The sequence below is a fragment of the Brachionichthys hirsutus genome, chromosome 7 (assembly GCF_040956055.1).
Source record: "Brachionichthys hirsutus isolate HB-005 chromosome 7, CSIRO-AGI_Bhir_v1, whole genome shotgun sequence".
In the NCBI taxonomy this organism is placed as follows: Eukaryota; Metazoa; Chordata; class Actinopteri; order Lophiiformes; family Brachionichthyidae; genus Brachionichthys; species Brachionichthys hirsutus.
The window spans coordinates 8,331,008-8,350,907 of record NC_090903.1 but is presented as its reverse complement, the minus strand read 5'-3'; the positions used below and the strand labels follow the sequence as shown (position 1 = coordinate 8,350,907).

Genomic DNA, 19,900 nt, shown 5'->3' with positions numbered 1-19,900 from the left:
GGGGGGGGGGGGGGGGGGGCAGTCCGACAGAATTACATGGTATTCGGTTTGCTAATGTAAAGACATTGGGGCCCTGGTCATTTCAATAAGAAAATAATTGCCTATTGATCAGTTTCTAACTGTGGGGGGATTTATTGCTCACAGCCGGACATTGATCGATTCAAAAACTCAATGGTCATCTGAGCCTTTCGGCCTCTTTCTCTGCCTGTACATGAAGAGTACTCGGTCTTCTTAGGCTTCCACACAGACGTGTTCGAGTACTCGGTCTTCTTAGGCTTCCACACAGACGTGTTCGAGTACTCGGTCCTCTTTACGCTTCCACACAGACGTGTCCGGTTATTGTATTTAAATCATTCTTCAGTAAGCTATCGAGGAGACAGCGTTTCGTCTCATTAAAATATTTCAGGAATTTAAAAAAGCTCGCATATTAACGTAAATCATCTCCCCTGGGTCAGGAATGTTTTTCACCATAGCTTCCACAAAGAAACAAACGCCAGTTAGACCCTATTATTATGACTTCTTTTATTTTAGCTGTGGGAGCCCAATCATTCATGTTGTTTGTAAGTTAGTGAAAGGATACCCAGCTCAGTCTCTGAGGACAGGCAAACAACAGACTGATGATGACACAGAGGAGATAATAATGATTAACTTCATGGCCTGAACGCCTCCCCAGGCTTCTGTTAAGCATCTCCTCTCTCATAGCCGCGCTCCGGTGATGAAGACCTCCGACGAGCAAACAACTTCTGTTGATATTTAAAGAACTGCTGCTAAAAACGATTTTCGAAAAGAGTTAACTTTAAAAGGATCGAAGAATTGATCTGTTAACTTCTCATGAAATAATTACATCTTCCTCAACCCGACATCATAATCTATTAGTTAATACTTATCTGCAATTTGCAATGGCCTAGCAATATATTAATATAGCCACTTATTGAACCTTTCCCTCTGAGCACTCAACACTTTATCCATGTATTATTTCTCCTCTGATCACACCATCCTCCCGTCTCCATTTGTACCTCAGGGAGCTGCACCTCTAGACTGAAAACCGACAGAAGAAATCCATCAAAATTCAGCTTCAAAGTGGTAAAAACAAAAATAATTCCAAGACATCCCCTTATTTTCTCCAGTAATTCTGCTCTACAGCAATACATGCTAGCAAACCGAGTATTTGTAATGTCCTATTTAACATACGCATTTCCAGATCTATTTCACCATTCTCCTATCCATGAGAATTAATGAATAGCAGTTTAATTAACATCTGCAGATTAATCCAACATAAAGATAATGATTACAGTTACAGCACTGTCTAGCATGCCCTGCTTTTTGCCCATCCTCCGCCGGTGTCATTTAACATCTTTGACGACAAATGAGTAATAATAGCATTTTCTGCCAAAGGCCTTTCTCCACAGACCAGAGCAGGCTTCAGAAGGAATAGAAACATTGCTGCCAGCTGTTCAACACAGTTTAGCCAAACAATCGAAGATGTGTTCAACAGTTAATTTCACTCTCTTCAGTACAGAGGTCCAATCGGAGGTCCGGTAGAGATCTGGACCCTGAAATCCTGCAAATCTGCGGCAGGCTGAATTTTAAAGTACCACCAGATGATTGGCTGAATATCAGAAGCTGATCCCAGAGACATGGATTTGTGCTTTGCATCTCCAAGGGGGACTGTAATTATTTAATACCCTCCTAGACAGAGCAAGAGGCCTAAAGCTAAAGAGAGTCGAGACTTAGCATCAAAGCCTCTTGACCTTGCAGAGTGGAAAAAGTGAAAATCAACTTCTGCCAGGCGACCCTCAGCCTGCCAAAGCCTTCAGAGCCGCTTTATATCTTGCACTAATATGTACTTCACTTTCTTTCATGTTTCTTGAGCCAATTTCAGTCTAATCTGCTCGCTAAAAGACTCCTGAATGAAGGAATCAATGAAGAATGAAATACGGATCAAATGAAGACGTGATGAATTTTTGGCTTTGGATTCATACATCCATCTAAAAAAGCCACGCTTTACTACCATAATGGAGCTTTTCACTGTGTGACATTGACTATCAAACACGACCCCCCCCCGAGGGGTACTGCAGTGCTAGCAGTACCCCTAGACTCTGTTTTACACCCAGATGGGACTTGCTGTTTAATTTAAGGGAAGACCAATGAGATAAACGACCGTCTACTGCAGTCAGAAGATAAAACATTCCTGTCAGGTTATCAGTATAAAACTAATTATATAAAATAATCTCGCTGCGCTGGAGACATTGTGAAATATTACCCTCCTGCTGAGCTCTGGTTATTTATGCAGATATCTTTAAGTAGGTCAGCAACTGGATATGCGTGCATTCATTTTTTATTAGGTATGACATGAGCTGATGCCATTCAGACGTGAAGCTATGCAGCAGTTTGGATGGACAAAAAAAAAAGAAGCATTCAGAGTCATGAAAACTGACTGACCTGACGATTCTGTTAAAAGTGGGGAAACTTAAGTCAAGCAGCTCCCAGGAAAATAATGAGTTATTGAAACTAAAAAGAAACTCAGTGGCTTTGGAGAGGACACTGAAACTCCTGGCAGGCAACGATTAATAAAGATTTAAAGGTTTCCAGTCAGTAATATTTCACTTCAAGAAGTAGCAAGAAGCACCAGATGGCCGGCAGACTGCAGATTATTAATTAAAACTGTCAAACATTGAGCTTTGTTCATACTTTGAATTGCTTCCTCTATAAAAGGCACTGATAGGAAGAATGATGATGTGTAATTGTAGGACATTCAATGACAATTCATTGATCTAGAACAGGCATGGGAAAACCACGGCCCGCGGGCCATAGACAGCCCATTGGGCTTTTTAATCCGGCCCGTCAAACTTGTCCAAAGTATATAATTAAATAATATTTTATTATAATTAAACCTCATTCATTTGACCTTTTCTCTGAGGCTTTCAATGAGGCTTGCATATTCATGCTTTGCTACCAGTAAAAGTCCAAATCCTAAAATAGCTGGCTGCTAACTGTCACTTCAAATTCAGATTAATACGTCATCCGACTGCTTGAATAGTGACTTCTTCTCCTATTGAAACATTTGAAGTGACCGTTTGTGCTCTCATGGCTGCTAAGCTCAAGTTTCTTGCTGAGATACGGAGCTCTAAGCCAGAATTATAAAGTCGATCTTACGTTTACAGTATTTCCTGCGACCATGGATACGATTGTCATACTTGGTATTCCGGTGCACTCCCTTTAAACTTTCTTGAGTGTTAAACATCACTGCCGGAGAGGTGACCCTGACATCTGTTAGCACGAGTGGAGGGTTTATCCCATAAGAAGCTCAGGAGAGCAGGGATTGAAAGCCTTCGATGCACGCTTTGACTGAGGGAGCGATGAGAGGACGGAAAGAACAAGGAGAAACGTCTGAGCTGAGGAGGAGCTGCAAAGATGTCTTCTCTGTGGTCGCTGCGATGCAACACAGGCGGGTTATGCATCAGCTGCTTCCCGCCCACTGAGGACATCATTGTGTTGCCTCACTTTTCTTTTTGTGGTGGAGGAAGCTGCCGTACATAATTTATTCAAGCGTTTCCATTTGTGCGTGCTTTGCTCACCTTAGAAATATTGCTGGACCTGCTTGCAGAATGACCCAGAGGCTTTTCATTCTGCAAAAAAAAGAAGAGAAGAAAGACGGATGCAGTGAGCCCAAAGTACATTCAGGAAGCGGCAGAAAATCAATCTGTGCAGGCATTCTAGACAGTCAGGACTGACATCTTACTTCTTACACCAACACGGCACAGTGACTAGTCAGTCATGCAACAATGTGAAGCAGATCAGCGTTAAATTATCTTTAAAAATGAAGGATAAAGACTAGAAAATGTACACATGTAGATGAGCTTGAAGCATGCAAAGAGGTGATGTGAGCTAAATGTGAACATTAGAAATTCTAACATGCTGAATCTTTGCATTTACAATGTTAACCAGGTAGCAACAGGTTTACTCGAGCAAAAACTGGACATTTATTATCGTGATTTCTTCCCGACAACAAGATCACATCATATTAAATGATGATAGAAATGCAAGATTTCTACAACACCATAGAGAGCAGCATCGCTCTATGATCACACCGCTGTGCCATACAGGATACTGGCTACACGGCAATATAGAAGTTAATTGACATTTTTTTATTGGAATAGTTTGGACAAAATTATAGATACAAGATGAAACTAAAAGAATACTGAGACAGAAGCACACAACTACACACCCACATGTTCTGGGACTCGTGCTCACCACGAGATTTTAGGGCTGCACCTGTAGATAACTAGAAAAGCATTCGGAAAGTGCAGCACCTCGGCTCCCCTATATTGGGATTTACACCAAAGATTATTGTCCTGCATTTATATTATCCATATTTCTAGATTTCTTAACCATGAAAACAAACCTTTAGCAACTTGATTCACATCGATATCATTATTTGTTTAGAAGTTATTCACAAAAAACAAACTTTCAGTAACGGCTGGTTCTTCTGGATCTAGATCCAGATCTTTTGAAGATGCAACAAATCTGTTTGTCCTCTACTCATTCCACAGTGTTTTGGTAAAGGCCATGAAATTCGGTGATAAGGTAGAGGTCCCCACCCTACGTGACTGTGTCAAATCCCATAAACATCTGTCACGAATCAACCGAGATATTGAGGAACACATTTTGAAGCTCCATTGACTGCAATGTTAACAACAATTTCAAATTGATCCAGAATCCAGGATCTCTTCTGGATCTTCACCAAAATTTTAATAATCTGCTCTTGGTAATATTCCCAACATTTTCTGAACATTTCATCCAGATCCTTCCAGAATTTTTTGAGATATTCTGCTAACAAATAGAGACAGACAAACGGCTGGAAAAACATAACCTCCTAGGGGGAGGTAACTAGTAAAGGATCATTGCGCTGCGCTACTATCGTAACTAAGTAAACAAGCCAGCTGCCCCTGCACCCTTCATTTAACGTTAAACTTTAATAGGGAGTATTGATCTCTTCTTTATCTCCTACCGAGCAAACAGAAACGAAACGAAGCTCAGGCCTGAGAGTCCCTCAAGTCACTAAAATCAACTTCTATTACAAGATGGGAGGATGAGATGAATGACAAACACAGCCATCCAAACAGGCCAACACTCAGTGTGTTCTGAAGCCGCATTGATCCTCTATCCTCAGTGATCCCTTAAATTAGGGATTGATAAACAGCATGTTTGTGCTGCATTCAGTGTATTAAAGCCGTGGTTGCTTAATGAGTAATCAGTCATAGTTACATAACGCCACGTTCACGCCGGGTCTTACAGGATCACAGAAACTGATCTTTGCAAAAGAAAATCTGCTCTGTGGACTGAGAATTTTAAATATCTACAGTCAACAAACATAAATGTACGATCAGATTAAACTCTTTCTAATCTCCTTTCAACAGACAGCACGCAGCTACATCATTATAGAACCAGAATCCCAGAACCCCCCCCCCCCCCCTCTCCTATGTAGGTATAATTACAATCATAATCAATGCTTTAAAAAAATCATATCATTAACTAAGAGATTCTTATTCACGGCAGCATTTCACCGATGTCATCACTGTGACTAGTTGCCATGGTGACAGAGAACAACTGAACCTGCCAACTCTCTCCATCATCCCCCCCCCCTGCTTATTTCCCTCCTGACTCATTAAATGCCCCAAGACATTCTAAATGCATTGTTCCTGTGATCCAGCTCTGTGACCCATAAATTCATCATTGATGGAGACATCTGCACCAAAGAACATTGTTTTCACTGGTGCCACCGCCTCACCCGTTGTTACCGGAAGCAAAGGTCTAGATATAGATCGCAGTTATAACCATAAACAGAACCAAGATCTGTTTCTTGGAGTACCAGTGAAATAAAAGCAACTCCCCTCCAACTCCATGCCATTACCTTCCCCACAGTGCTACAAAACTGTAAACAGGCCTCTCAATTGGTCCAATTTGTGCAGAAAATCAATTGTCAGGTTGTTGAGGGAGATACAAAATCAGAGTTGTACATCAGAGGACATCTAGGAATAGTAAAGCACAGCCAGAAGAAGGTAACACTTTAATGACCTGTGCCCTTAATCCTTCCTTCTTGGCCAAAAATGGAGTAACAAGCGTGACATGCACAGGCAGTTTCTGAGAAATAACAAGGCCACAAATGAACCGGCGTCTTCTATGGAGCGCAGTGATTACAGCCGAGAGGCTGCAGACGAGAAGGGAAATAGACCAACAACATTTCCATGCAGGTCTTTGAAAATCCCCTCTGCCATCCGCGTCTGCAGTCTCAGGTCTGTGAGCCACCATGAAAGTAGACTACAAAGGGCCATTTTCTCTGGGCTCAGGCAAAATTCTGATAATAATTCTGTGGATCTTTTTCCTAGCCCATGGCTTTGATAACACTGGACAGAAATCCATGCGAAGAGAGACCATATTAGGAGGGTCCTTCAGGGTCTCGGCTCACATGGAGCGCTGCTTACTTTAAAAACAATCGTTTCAAAAAAAGATAAAGCTGCTAAAGAATTTATTTCAGCGAGTGCAAAAGAACAGCATGACATTTAGGGACTCGACTAGCATTCCTGATGGGCCCATTTTCAAGATTCCTAAATTATTGGTTCATAAAGTAGCACTATAAATAAAATAGAGCTTTTACATGGCATGGACGAAGATGACACGCACATTGTTTGTCCTCATCCCAAAGATATTTGATTCACTCCAACATCACAGTCGCATGCTGGGTTCTGCATCGCGAGCATCAGGCTTCAAATAGGTATGTCCCAAAAATGTGAAAGCGGTGGTGCATTATCTGCATCTGCATTAACCCAAAGTGATGACAGCTCCAGCCCAAAACGTGTGACGGACAGGTCAGGGACAAAAGCTGCTCATCAGGCTGACATAGTGGAACACTTCACATTTTGTGTCTCCAGAGCTCGAGACAGTTTCTAAAGAACATCAAGCGAGCAGGCAGCTTTGTGTATTGAACAGAAATTAGATTAGAAATCTACTGAAACTGAGTGAATAGTGATGCAGCACAGCAAGAAGGTCCTGGGTTCAAATCCACCTGAGGGCTGTTCTGTGTGGAGTTTCCGCATGTCCACCTGGATTCCCTTCAGTTTCCTTCCACCACCAAAAACATGCAACACATGCGAGGGTGATTAGCTGTTTGATGAACTAGCGACAGGCTGTGCCCTCCCCCTGCACAGGATGAGTGGTTGCAGAAAATAGATGAATGATTTCATCGCTAACTGCTCTTCTTGGAACGTCTGGACTTGTTATTTGCAATAACAAATGTGATAAATGACAATATGCTTGGAAAAGAAAGAGTAACAAGCGCCAACAAGCAACTACAGAAATAGAATTAACAAGGATGCCACTCAGAGTGCGCACGTCCATCAAGGACAAACAAGCTCTTATAATGGAAACAAAAAAGGTGTGATATCATAAATGACGAGTCATAAATCATAGTGTGTTTGAATAGCAGACAAGACCGACAATGGACTGTTTCTTCTTTTACCCCCAGCTGTAGCCCTCAGGTCAATTTCTGTTATAATCATGCATAAATGTTTTCAAAGCTACAACTAATTATAAGAAGCATGAAAAGGCAAAGCTCTAAATCAATCCTCTGTCCCAAACTATAACGACTGCTTGGTCCACCCCGATAAAGTGTAGCAGAAATGAGTTCATTGATTCACGGATGAAAACATCCTCAGCGGAGGTAACCTACACTTTCAGCGTCCTCTGCCACAGAGCCAATCACAGAGCTCCGCCATCTACTGCAATGACAGGCAAGTCACCTCCCGTCTCACCTCTTCCCTGAAAGCCACGCGACAGTCCTCGTTCTCCAGTCTCCACTACTTTGTCCTCTGCGCTGCCTTAGTCCTCTTCATCTTGTTCCCCACTAGTCATCTTGCACGCCACCTCTCCTCCACCCCACGGTTAATGCTAATGAGTGGTGGTGGATCCACACCCACAGCATCGCTTTTAGATTTTGTTGCTAGAGAATTAGCTGCAGACACCGTTTCAGTCCGTACCTTTAAGTACCATGAAAAACATTTCTCTCCTGAAATAGTCCTGACTTTCTCCCAAATACTTACTTGTTTTATGTGTTTGAGAAAAAGAAAAAGGTCCAGAGACTCAGTTTATCATCTCCTCCTACAAATAGCACAACAGGACAGGAAGGGGGGGGGGGGGAGTGACCAAGAAATTGAAGGAAAAGGAGCCATAAAATGAGATAGAGAGGAGCTGAATGATTGATGGTATCAAGACGGGGATAACGAGGAAGCTGTCGACAGAATAAAATCAATGAAATGAATGGACAGACATTTGTATGAGCTTGTGTGGGTGTGTGTGTGTGTGGGTGCGTGTGTGGGCAGTTTCCTTGAAATCTCTTTCCTGTCAATGTAATACGAGTAGACAGAACGACCTCTTTTATCGTATGCATTCGTACGAAACAAGCTCAGGGACTGATGTTGTTGACGACACTGCTTCCTCTCAGCAAGGGACTAATTACGCTTTTACACCTTCATCATGAAAAGGTGTCTCCATCGTAATTTCTTGGGTTCCTTTAAACCTAACTTTTTTTTTAGAGAATGTTATCCCTCACTAAGTGCATTTTCTGAAATTGTGAAGTAGATTAAAATGGAGACATATTAGCTTGTGCTTGCAATGAAAACAGACTAACAGCTATGCTGCGATCAGTAAAAGGCAAACCTCTGCGCGGGTGCAGCTTTAATTCAGCATCATTCCAAGTCAATATAAGTGATAAAAATGACTAACAACTATTTTCCCGTGAGACAAGTATAAGCAATTTGTTGTCAGTTGAGGACCATTAAGCTGAAGAGAAATCCAAATGATTATGATGGAGTGAAGCTAAAGAATCTGCAGGTGTGACGACATAGCAATTAGCTATTAGCTATTAGCAATTAGCTATTAGCTAAGTTGCTTCTACTCAACAGCTCTCCCGAAATAAACAGCCTAAGTTTACCGTAGAATGATTCGCTCGCAGGGATGATCACTCTGCCAAAAGCACATCTAAAAATGAGGCTGCTGAAGACAAACAGACTCCAAAACTAAGCATGCGCATGATGAACACAGAGATGTGAGCAACTGAAATGTTTGGGTGCATATTGCGAAGGCTCCCTCCTGAGAGGTCACGGGCACACGACCTTGCAGGAAAAGCGAGATCAAACGTCCCCGACAAAGAGTTCAGGAAATCAGTAAAGGAAGCTGGCCCTCGTGTGGCTTCCTATCCCCGTCAGTGTCCAGCCACTTAGTAGGGAGATGCAAGCTGATTCTCATTAGGCAGCTTGACAAGAGCATTACTAGAGGAGAAACTATGCACGGTGGCTAACCAGACGTCTCACCGCATCTAGGCCGATGGACCAGAGAAGACACGAGATGGAGACCATGCATTGCAGAAACCGCTCCTTTGAGATGCCAACAAAGCGACTGAACTTCAGAACATAGAAGTGTGAAACACCACAGAGTTGGCCTGCGGCATCTGTGTGTGATTCTGTGCATATCGCATAAAAACCACATCAAAGCGAGGCAATGGTTAAAGTGGGACAGCAGGAAAGGCAGGAAACGCCCCCAGATGTTGCCATCGTGGGCAGATATACAGCTCGTGTGAGAACAAGCGTGTCCGTCTGTGCTCTCATCTGCAGGATGTGAACTTTTCCCCGGCCGTCCCTTCATCCGCCTGCTGTTCTGAACCCATCCTTCTTCATCATGGGGCGTAATTACATCAGCATGTCCAAACAGGATATGGCGGCGCAGCGACAATGACCAGCATATTCAGTGCGGGACCATGTGGACAGTGACCCGTTCTGGCTGTGTGTCGAATGAGGCCTTACAGCAGAGCAGACAGAAGCGGGTGCCCGAGATCGGTCCTGGATGGGTGGACAGCGAAGGCAAAGTGAAATAGGGCAGAGATGAAGGCGGTGACTGCTTATAGATAGAATGTTTTCACCCTGAAGTGAAGCCCCTGTTCCTCATTAGTTGCACTTGGGATCAGACTCTTCCACATTCAGAACTCGCTATTTATGACTTGTGTGTGAAGAAGTCCAACTACAGATAGTTCAGCAGAGTAAATAATCATCTGCCTCGTTCTGGAGCGAGCGCTCAGTCTGCTCGCTCCCTCTAGTTGTGGGCAGAAACGAAGAGCCAGGAAGGAGTGCAATTGTTACTTAAATTACTCAAAAATGTAGATTTATTTTAGACTCAAATAGTGCCTTGAGGCCCGAGCACAGTAGATGGCTTCGAGCTAAAAGCGCTTAGCTGCCAGCTCTCCCTGCCAACTTGAACACCTGTAGAAAAGAGCAGGATCATTCAAAACTAGAAAAGCCGCTGAGCAGCTCATTCCCCTCCTAATTGGATTTACACCATCGACATGGTGATCTGGATCATCACCAAAAGGTTAGAAGTTGTATACACCAATCATGAAACATAAAAAAGTGAATCTGAGTTGATGAGTCCATAAATGGGGTTTTCAATGATATTTGAATATTTTCTTTTCCAACGTCATTCTGGATCCCCTTCGGATGAGATTTGGTGGTGGGATAGAGGTCCCCACACGACATGACTGTGCAAAATTCCATAAACATCTGTCACTAATTAACAGAGATATTGAGGAACACATTTTGAAGCTCCATTGACTGCAATGTTACAGATAAAGTGATGCAGAATCCAGGATCTCTTGTGGATCACCAAAATGTATTCGTCTGTTCCTGGTAGCCTTTCGAGTCATTTTGCCAACAGACGAACAAACGCGGGCGATCACAGAACCCCGTCTGGGCGGAGGTAACAAGTTCCTCCCTTTGTTAAAGAACATTTAACAGCCACGCCAAACACTAAACCATGAAGACATCAACCCTCATAGTGCTGCAGGAAAATCGAACACGCAGTACCAACACAATATCTTCTCCTTTGCTCTCCTCTCCTATCTGGCCTGGGGTTAGAGTTGTAAAGCTTCTGCCATGACATGTGACTGTATTAACCCCCCCCCCCCCCCCCCCCCAGCTTTTAGGTTTGACACAAATCTCCGATTTGGTGCATCAGCTGATGATGTGATATGCTAAGCTGTTGACTGAGGGGAGAGAAATATAGTTTTATCAGGTCATATTATGCAAACGATCCCCGTCCAGCACGGTGCGCTGCAGACACTGCTAACTCCCTCTGCAGCGTCTGCATCATAGGTAGAGCCGAGTGCCAGAGCACTTGAGAAAAGAGACAATGACACGACAGGAGAGTTAGTTGGTGCGTTCATGCTGAATATAAATAGATGCAGTCGTTAGATTCTCCTGTACTGTCCCGACAACATACAAACATCCTTCAGAGAGAACTGCACAAAACAATGATCGCTTAAAAAGAGAACAAACATATACCGATGAGCTATATAGTCAATTAAAGTGTCGACATGAGAACAGCACGAGAGCCGTGCAGAGTATTCCTGTCTACCCCGACTCAGCCGGAACAAAGAGCGAGAGGCGCAGATGAATGTGGGTCAAGCTTTCACACTGAAGGGCTGGCAGACGCTCCTCTGACCTGCACACACACACACAGCACCGTCATGCATGCAAACAAAAGCATGCACCAAATGTTAAACCACACGTAGGATTCAGAGTACAGTGTCAGACAGCAAAATTAATCACACACACACACACACAGAGCAACATTTTCATCCCCACCAGGCCTCAGCATGTGAGCCACATTTCCTTTCATTACCATCAGCTGTCCTTGTGTGCACCTTACATAAGACACGGCACTAATGACGCTTCAGAAACAGGATGCAGAGCGTCTCGACCGCATTTGAAGCTGCAGCACTGACAACACCGAGCACGGCACCGTCGGCAAAAAAAACAAACACACAACAGCGAGGCCAACAAGAACAACAATCTGTACCTGAATCTTCATTTTCCAGCAGGAATTCATGTCCGGACCCTGAAGCCACCTCACCTCCGGCTCACACAGTCACACATGCACATGGAGACAATGGCTCCTCAGGGACGCCGCATCCTCGAGGTGAGCCGAGATGGTGAGAGACACCAGAGCCTCTGCAAACCAAGTGGAGCCACGGCAACTGTAGCTATGGCAGCGCAGTATAGAAACAAAGAGGCAGGCAAAAAGATAGGGAGAGAGAGAGCGAGAACAGAGGGAAGGAGGACGAGCAGATGCCCTACATTCACACACATGCGGAGGCAGAGATGCTGCTGCTGCTCGCTGTCCGGGGTTGCTCTTCCTCTCAGATGCTCTCTCACACACAGACACAGGCAATCCGGCGCTGTAATCCCATTGGCTGTGCAGCCACTTCCTCCAGCTGATCTCCATTAGGTGGGGGGAGGGGCAAACTGTTGATGAATCATTCATGAGAGGGTGGTGGTGTCCTTTAAATAGAGCGCCTCTGCTCAGCACACACAGATTAACCCCAGGGTATCTCCCGCTAACCTCTTTGTAAGCCAGCCTTGAGATGACTACACACACACACACACACACACACACACACAACTTCTCTGAATCTGTTTTGAGGCACCGGCACCGGACCTCTGAACAACCTCCATCACCGTCTCACCAATCGGAGGAGGCATTGCTGTGGACTCGGCCAATCCCCAGCACGCCTGCGAGGGCAGGCATCGATGGTGCACGGAGGGTAACTTATTGCACATATCATTACAGTTGCATTCAAGGGCAACGCAGCAGCGCTGCACAATCATTCAAATAGTAATCAGTAGTACGGCCCGGGTCATGATGCGCGCCATTAAACATGCCAATAAAGCGTCCGTTGTAGCTACACTGGGAATAATGGTGTTGTTGTCACCAGCAGGAAGGGAATAGCACGACTCAATCTGGGTCACCGTGGAGGATAGATTCACACCGCCGATAACGGTAACTGCATCAAAAGCCTTTGAAGAGTCATTTTGATATGAATATTGTGATTCATGCTGATGCTTGTTAATGTCTCTTCTGCAGAGACATCTGATGGTCTGATTTTTATTATTATTATTTTTAAATCATCCTGCTTTGATTTATGTTGCAGCTTTTTCTTTTTCGATTACTTTCTTTGCTTAACATTGGCGTCTTCATTTTATTGATTTATTTTATGCCTCCAATCGCATGGCTCCTGGTGAAAGTGTGTTTGTTTGTGGAAAAAGTGAATTTTCATATTTATTTATAGACCAAATCTAAGAATGTGTGTCTAAATGATGATCCTCCACCCTTGTGAGGGGATACGTCGTATGTTCTATGTGTATTTGAGGGTCTTTCCTAAATAAAGCGCCTCGCTACATAGATGGAGCCGGGCTGAGACCGTACTTTATAGCAACAAGGACAGATCAGGCCTTCTCTAGTGGATAATTGACTGAGCAGCTACTTTCGTTGCTAACAATGACTTAAACGGCTTTGGATTCTAAATGCAGCCACTCAGCGGCTCACGGCTTTCCGGCAGCACAGACAGGCCGCTCTTTATATTGCACCAACTCTCACTGGTGAAAAGAAACCCAATACAATTTAAGTTGTACTTCACATCTTCATTCACTGCTGCTTTTTACTTTTATTCTACTGCATTACACACAACAAAGTTGTACCTTACTACAATTCCAGCTGTAGTTTGAATATTATATTATCATGCAATATTGTGCATACTAATATTTGGCTTTAGCTAGCTTGAGCTGGCGTCTCATCCCGGGTGTACCCCCGCCTCTCACTCACAGTCAGCTGGGATAGACTCCAGCAACAGCCGTGACCCGCAAGGGGGATGAAGCGGCTGGATAGACGAGACGATTGAGGTCGACTTGTCCAAGAAAATGGATGGATTAGATAATCAGATCATTCAAAGTGCATCAGGAGGATGACTAATCCTGACAAGTCAAGTCTCTACATGCTCAGGTGCTGGTTTCTGGTTGCATCATCAGCAAATAGTGACTTCACTTTAACAAATATAAAAATATGAAATTAATTATGTGTTCGTCGTCAGCAGGGCTTTAAATGTAAAGCTGACGAAAAGGAGAGTTACAGAAAGGAAAAGGAAACTGCCTGAGAGTGAATTAACCATTAATTAACCAGATGTCTGACAGACTCCGGCTGGAGAGCAGGGATATTCAACCCGAGACCCGAGAGAACAGGAGAGACTTCATTCATTGCATATTCTGGAGAAGTAGGGGGGGGGGGGGGGTGCAAAGGACTGCGAGAGACCAAAACAGGACAGTTGGATCCCTGTTGGGCTTCCGAAGCGGAATCATATCCGGTGTCCCACAGGGCATGAAATGACCTCCTGTTCAACAGCTTCAACCAAAACTACCTCAAACTAGTGCGACCAGGGGAAATATAGTGGGGGGGGGCAATAATCAAATGCACTTTCTTCAGAAATTGATTTCCTCTCTACTTTTTTATTGTTGTGGCACAAGGATCATTAGTTCTTTATTGGCTGCAACTGAAGGCCACAGATGAACCATCAGGGGAGATAAACTTCAGACCAAAATACAGAAAGGGGGCCGTCACTGCAGCAGCACGACCACAACAGACTCCAAGTCACTGTAATATTGATTTGTGCCCCCCCCCATTTCAGCATCTCTTCAACTTTGAAACCCGAAGGAGCAGATCTATTTCCACCTGGTGATGCCTATGGATATTTGTAAACCGTGGATGTTGTGACCATCAGCAGGTCAGTAAGGGGCTGCCGGCCGCAGACTTCAGTGCAAAGCAAAACTGGTTCACCAATGAGTGACCCGCTGTTGCAGCACAGCACAGCACAGAACAGAACAGAACAGAACACAACGTGGTGATTCACAAGATCCGTGTCTTATCAGAGCAGAGTAAGCCGTCAGCGGTGTTTCCCGACAGCGCCGGGGAGACGCCATCGAGCCAGCCAGCTGCCAGTGGCTGGCGGGAGTCTCTCTGAGGTGTTCGTCATGAGATGGGAAATTAACCACACACACACACACACACACACACACACACACGTGTGTTTGCCAAACAATCAGTAGTGTTCTGTCACACAAAACACCTTAACACAGCGATTAAACACACAGCAGCAGGTAAAGGGCTGGACATGATTTCCCATTCTACTGAGCTGGTTATGACGACTAAATATAGGAGGATGAATGTGTGTGTGTGTTGCAGCTGCAACCACGGTAACCACGGTCCAGTCTGGGTTGTGATGCAGCAGCAGGATGTGAAAGCTTTGTTCTAGGACTGTTACCGTGAGATTCAGGAAGATGTACGGTATGCTGCACAATTACATTATTACTTTGCACATCTCTCCTAATGCAAAACAAGGAATAAAATACTGCTGAAAATGTAAACCTGTCCCTTTAATAGAACGTGCATTGTGCAAATACTGCAAACCGTAGATATGGCACTGTGTAAAAGCCTTCTGTGTAACATCTACTCACGACTGGACTCCTCAGCGTGTGTGTGTGTGCGTGTGCGGTTGCTGAAATGAGTCATCAAGGGCTATTGCGATGCAGACAGCAGCACAGAGCCTCTTATTGTGCTTTTAACTCACCCTGCGTGACCTCATGCCTCCAGCATCAAGCAATTAGCTTGAGAACCGGCTCGACGGACTAAAACGACTGGAACACCGGTCTAAAACGGAACGGCCACAAATGCACAGCGTAGTTCCTTGTACCGGCAGTGGAGATGTAATTACAGAAGCGGAATAGATTCTCTGAAGAAAAATCAATGGGCAGGAAGTCTCCCTCAATCATCGGCAGTCTGATCAGGGTAATTAAGATTACCATCTCGTCTCTCCAATTAACATGAGACGGCAGCGTTCTATTTATCTCAGACACTTACAACCTTTTTCATGAGGAGAGGAAGAACAAAGGCCGACATGAAATGAAACGTGACTGAAACATTTCACTGAGCAGCCTCTCCTAGGACTCATCTGTGCTGTCAGCATGCATCAGCGAATGATGTCAGCTGCCTGCCTCACTCACGCACGGCCATTTTCTGCTTGCTATGACATCATCAATCACCACCCACTACTCAGCAGATGGCGTTCCATTACTGGCCCCCGGACAGGTGGGGAAGTCTGGATTCCAAATATACTGATCAGGGTGTTTGAAAGGCACGACCGCGGTTGAGAGTACCATGATATCCTTTTCAAACGCAGCTGTGTAGTTTTGCCTTAGATTGAGCAGTGGTCATTTAAAACGGCTCAGAGTGACCTGACTTGCCTTTCTGCCATCTGACCGGAAGCCAGCGTGCATCTCTTTACGCAAAAGCAAATAACGTAGGGAGGAAGTGATAACCAGCAGAGCATCTTCAGAGAAGAATGAACAAAACACCACAGGACACAGAAAATGCTCAGATAGCTCGATTTCTTTCCAAGCCTGCCTGTTTTGTAGCATTAGATGCTTTCATGTTCTGTATACCAGCGGGATGAAGCCACACGTTTCACTCCTAACCTTGGATTTACGCGACCTCTTCCTCTCCCACCTCTGCACTGATGAGGGATGCATGTTGGAGCAGTGGATCTCTCCCTCCACCCACATAACCCACTCAGCCTTTTAGGGCCCAGCCTCATTTGGCATCCAGAGAAATGTTGTTCAGAGCAGCAGCAGTCATTTGCATTTAAAGGCGGTTTCACCTTTAATGCTTCGTGTCTGAATTTTACTGAGAAGTACATTTGCATTTTGAATGTCTGAACAATCAAGATCAAAAAGCTAAAAAAAAATGCAGTCAGACTGGGTAACCAGGGAGCTGAAATCTTTTTGATTTAAGGGCTGCGTCTGTTTGAAATTACAAAAAATTAGTTACAGTCACGTTCACAAATTGTGAGGAAATGTGGCACATTTAGGACAGAATGTCTCCGGGGACGGCACTGCAGATGTGATGCAGTTTCCTTATTGGTTTGGAGGCAGAACCTAATCTAGATTTACTCAAAATAAAACAAATCAATCAAATCCACTGCAAGGCAGGGAGGGATGAAAACGTTTCTGCACTTTTGCTCTACTGCCCCCTGCTGGCGTAGTCCTGAAAATACCCTCGTCTCAAGTGAAAAAGGAAATACTGTAATTCGAGGGGCTGAAAGCTTTGGTTAATTCTTTCATTATTGAAAATATTCTCTACAGAAGCTTTAAAGGTGCGGCTACAAAACATGGGACTAAAGGTTTGGAATATAGAGACAGAAGGTCAGAGTTTCTGCAAAGTGTTAAGTCCAGTTAAATTATAAACTACATTACTAATTAAATTCCTTGGCGAATGTCTCATTTTAAATGCTATCAGTGATTCACGCTGAAGAAACTGCACATGTTAAACATTCAACTGATCTTCTGTGCGCTGGCTAAGCAAGCCATTAACTGACCCCAAGTAAAAACGGTGACACGCAACGAACAGAACGGTGGAAGTTAGGTATTCCAGAAAGGATTGGTGGTTTGTCGTGACTCATTCTGACCGAGATTGGAAGGTATTTGAAACAATGGCCTTCGCCTTGAGGCAAAAAGACCCTGCCATTGCTGCAAGCTTCCCGTTTGAAGCAATGTTTTCCCTTTATTTTAATGATAAAACTTCTTTCCATCTCTGGGGAGCTTCTTTGACTTTTGGCAACAAGGTCACACAACAAAGCCATCCTGTCATCCACTGCTACTGCTCACATTAAGCACAGTCAAGTCTTTAACGGGAGCGTTCATGCAGTGCTATACGGGCGGGTACTCTGGGACATAAAGTTTGTCCCCGGGAAAGAAAACGGAACCATTTTCCCCAATCTTTTTCTGAAATGATGCACTTCACCTTCAGGTTAGGAGGAGAGAGACGGAGCGAGAGATGGCAGAGCGGGTGCGGAGAAGCATGCTGCTTTTTATAGTCACTGTTTTGCCCTGGATGCATGAAGCCAAACTCCCCATCGCTCAACACATTTGTATTTCATTTCCATCTCTCATTGCTGCCACCTGACATCTCTGCTGTTTCCAGTCCCGCCCGCATGTTTCTTCTTTGTATTTCATCTATTTCTCTAAGCGTCCTCTGCTCACTGTCATTTGTCTGTTTGGCTGCGTCTGTGCGCACAAGGGACAGCGTTAAGCAAATATCATCGGTAAAGAGAGGAGTTCAATCCGCCCTCCTTCCTTATCGCCCCCTCCAGGCCCTACAGCATGCAAAACAACTTTTGGTAAAGTTAAGAGCCATCGTGAGCGGCTTGCTCTTCATCTCTACTTAGAACATTTGTAATTCCCTGGAGTTCCAGCTGTGGTCTAAGACGTCAACATTCAGTAACAGCGCTTTGGTCCATAAGAGCAAAGAGTCAAATCTTCCTCCACCAATCAACATCATCAATTCTGCCTCTCTTCAACAGCCTATAACTCCAGAATGAAAAATGGGAGGAACACACTTTTTTTCCCCTAAGAGACTAATATTAATTTGGCCGGTTTGGTGTTTGCATAGTCAGAGTACAAAATATTCAGGGGCTTGAGAAATAGGGCAAAATGAGCGAAAACTGGGGCATGTAGCTGAGCTGAAAACGGCCGGCACGGAAAGAGTTAATATTTCTCTGTATCATACAAGCTGAATCTTTCACTCGCATTGTTTCAGTGTGTATTTGTGCGAGTCTTTGTTCTCGCTTTGAACACGTCTACGTTCTCGCGTCAGACTGGGTGGGCAGTAAAACCACATCACACACACGCCGTAAATGAGATGAAAGCACAACTAAATCCCAACCACAAACATATTTTATTTGTTCTCTCCACTGTCAGAATTCCTGAGGACAACATCAAAGAAAAATATTCTTCTCTTCAAAACATGAAGACACTCTGGAGCCCCCCCCCCCCCCCCCCCCCCCTTGCGCGTCTCATCGAAGCAGCCTGAGCCTCCAAATCTAATAGCATGCCGGAGCGAGGCCACAGCCCTCCTACATGCAGGGAGGGATGGAAAGACGCTTTCTGATTGCTGTCACAACTGGCAGCGGATAACGGATCAGCCACCTGCCTCTTCAGGCCCGTGTGAGGGACGCATAAACACATCAATCAAAGTGCCGCAAAGAGTCGGACAGCTCCGACAGGAGACGAGCCGAGACAACCTGGAGTAACCTGCAGAGAATCTCGCCTGCTGTTTCAGTCCTGTCCTGCATGCTTGTTCTGTCTTTGCTGTTTCAGTCCTGTCCTGCATGCTTGTTCCGTCTTTGCTGTTTCAGTCCTGTCCTGCATGCTTGTTCTGTCTTTGCTGTTTCAGTCCTGTCCTGCATGCTTGTTCTGTCTTTGCTGTTTCAGTCCTGTCCTGCATGCTTGTTCTGTCTTTGCTGTTTCAGTCCTGTCCTGCATGCTTGTTCTGTCTTTGCTGTTTCAGTCCTGTCCTGCATGCTTGTTCCGTTTTTGCTGTTTCAGTCCTGTCCTGCATGCTTGTTCTGTCTTTGCTGTTTCAGTCCTGTCCTGCACGCTTGCGCCGTCTTTGCTGTTTCTAAGGAAACGACATGCTCCTCCCTCCCGTCCTTAATGTTGTTTACAACAGGCCATGGCTGCACTCTTGTCTTTTATTGTCTCACCTGGCCACGCTGCGCTCGTTCAGTGCACTCTAGCTGTTAGCGTGCTTCTCCCACTGATGGATGGAGGCGAGTGTCGAAGCCGAGTCGTGGCCGCCTGCTCTCTGTAGTGAAGGCCGTCGTGCACTCAGGCAGCTGGACCGCTACAAGCAGTGTGACGACAGGTTTGTGGTTTGAAGAGCCGTTTGTGAGTCGTGTTGGAAGACATGCCGTCCATTATTTCATGGGCTCCTGTCTCTAACCCCCCCCCCCCCCCCCCACACACACACACGGATTTGTAACTGCACCAAAATGCAATGGATGCTTTTTTTGACCCATGTCTCACCCTTCCATAAATGTTCATGGAAATCCGGTCTGTACATTTTGCATGTTTATAGAAAAAACCTTTCTCCATCTAACACAAGTTAAATCCCTTTATGCAGCTTTCTACCA

General features: G+C 44.7%; 1 protein-coding gene across 1 annotated transcript in view; it reads right to left on the bottom strand.

Moving 5' to 3' along the window:
* The window catches only part of marchf8 (membrane-associated ring finger (C3HC4) 8), a 35,993-nt gene that overhangs the window by 10,418 nt on the left and 5,675 nt on the right, over positions 1-19,900 (bottom strand). The window contains exon 2 of the mRNA XM_068741395.1: positions 3,579-3,629. Coding sequence (XP_068597496.1) covers positions 3,579-3,629 — 51 coding nt within the window. The remainder of the gene's footprint in view (positions 1-3,578; positions 3,630-19,900) is intronic.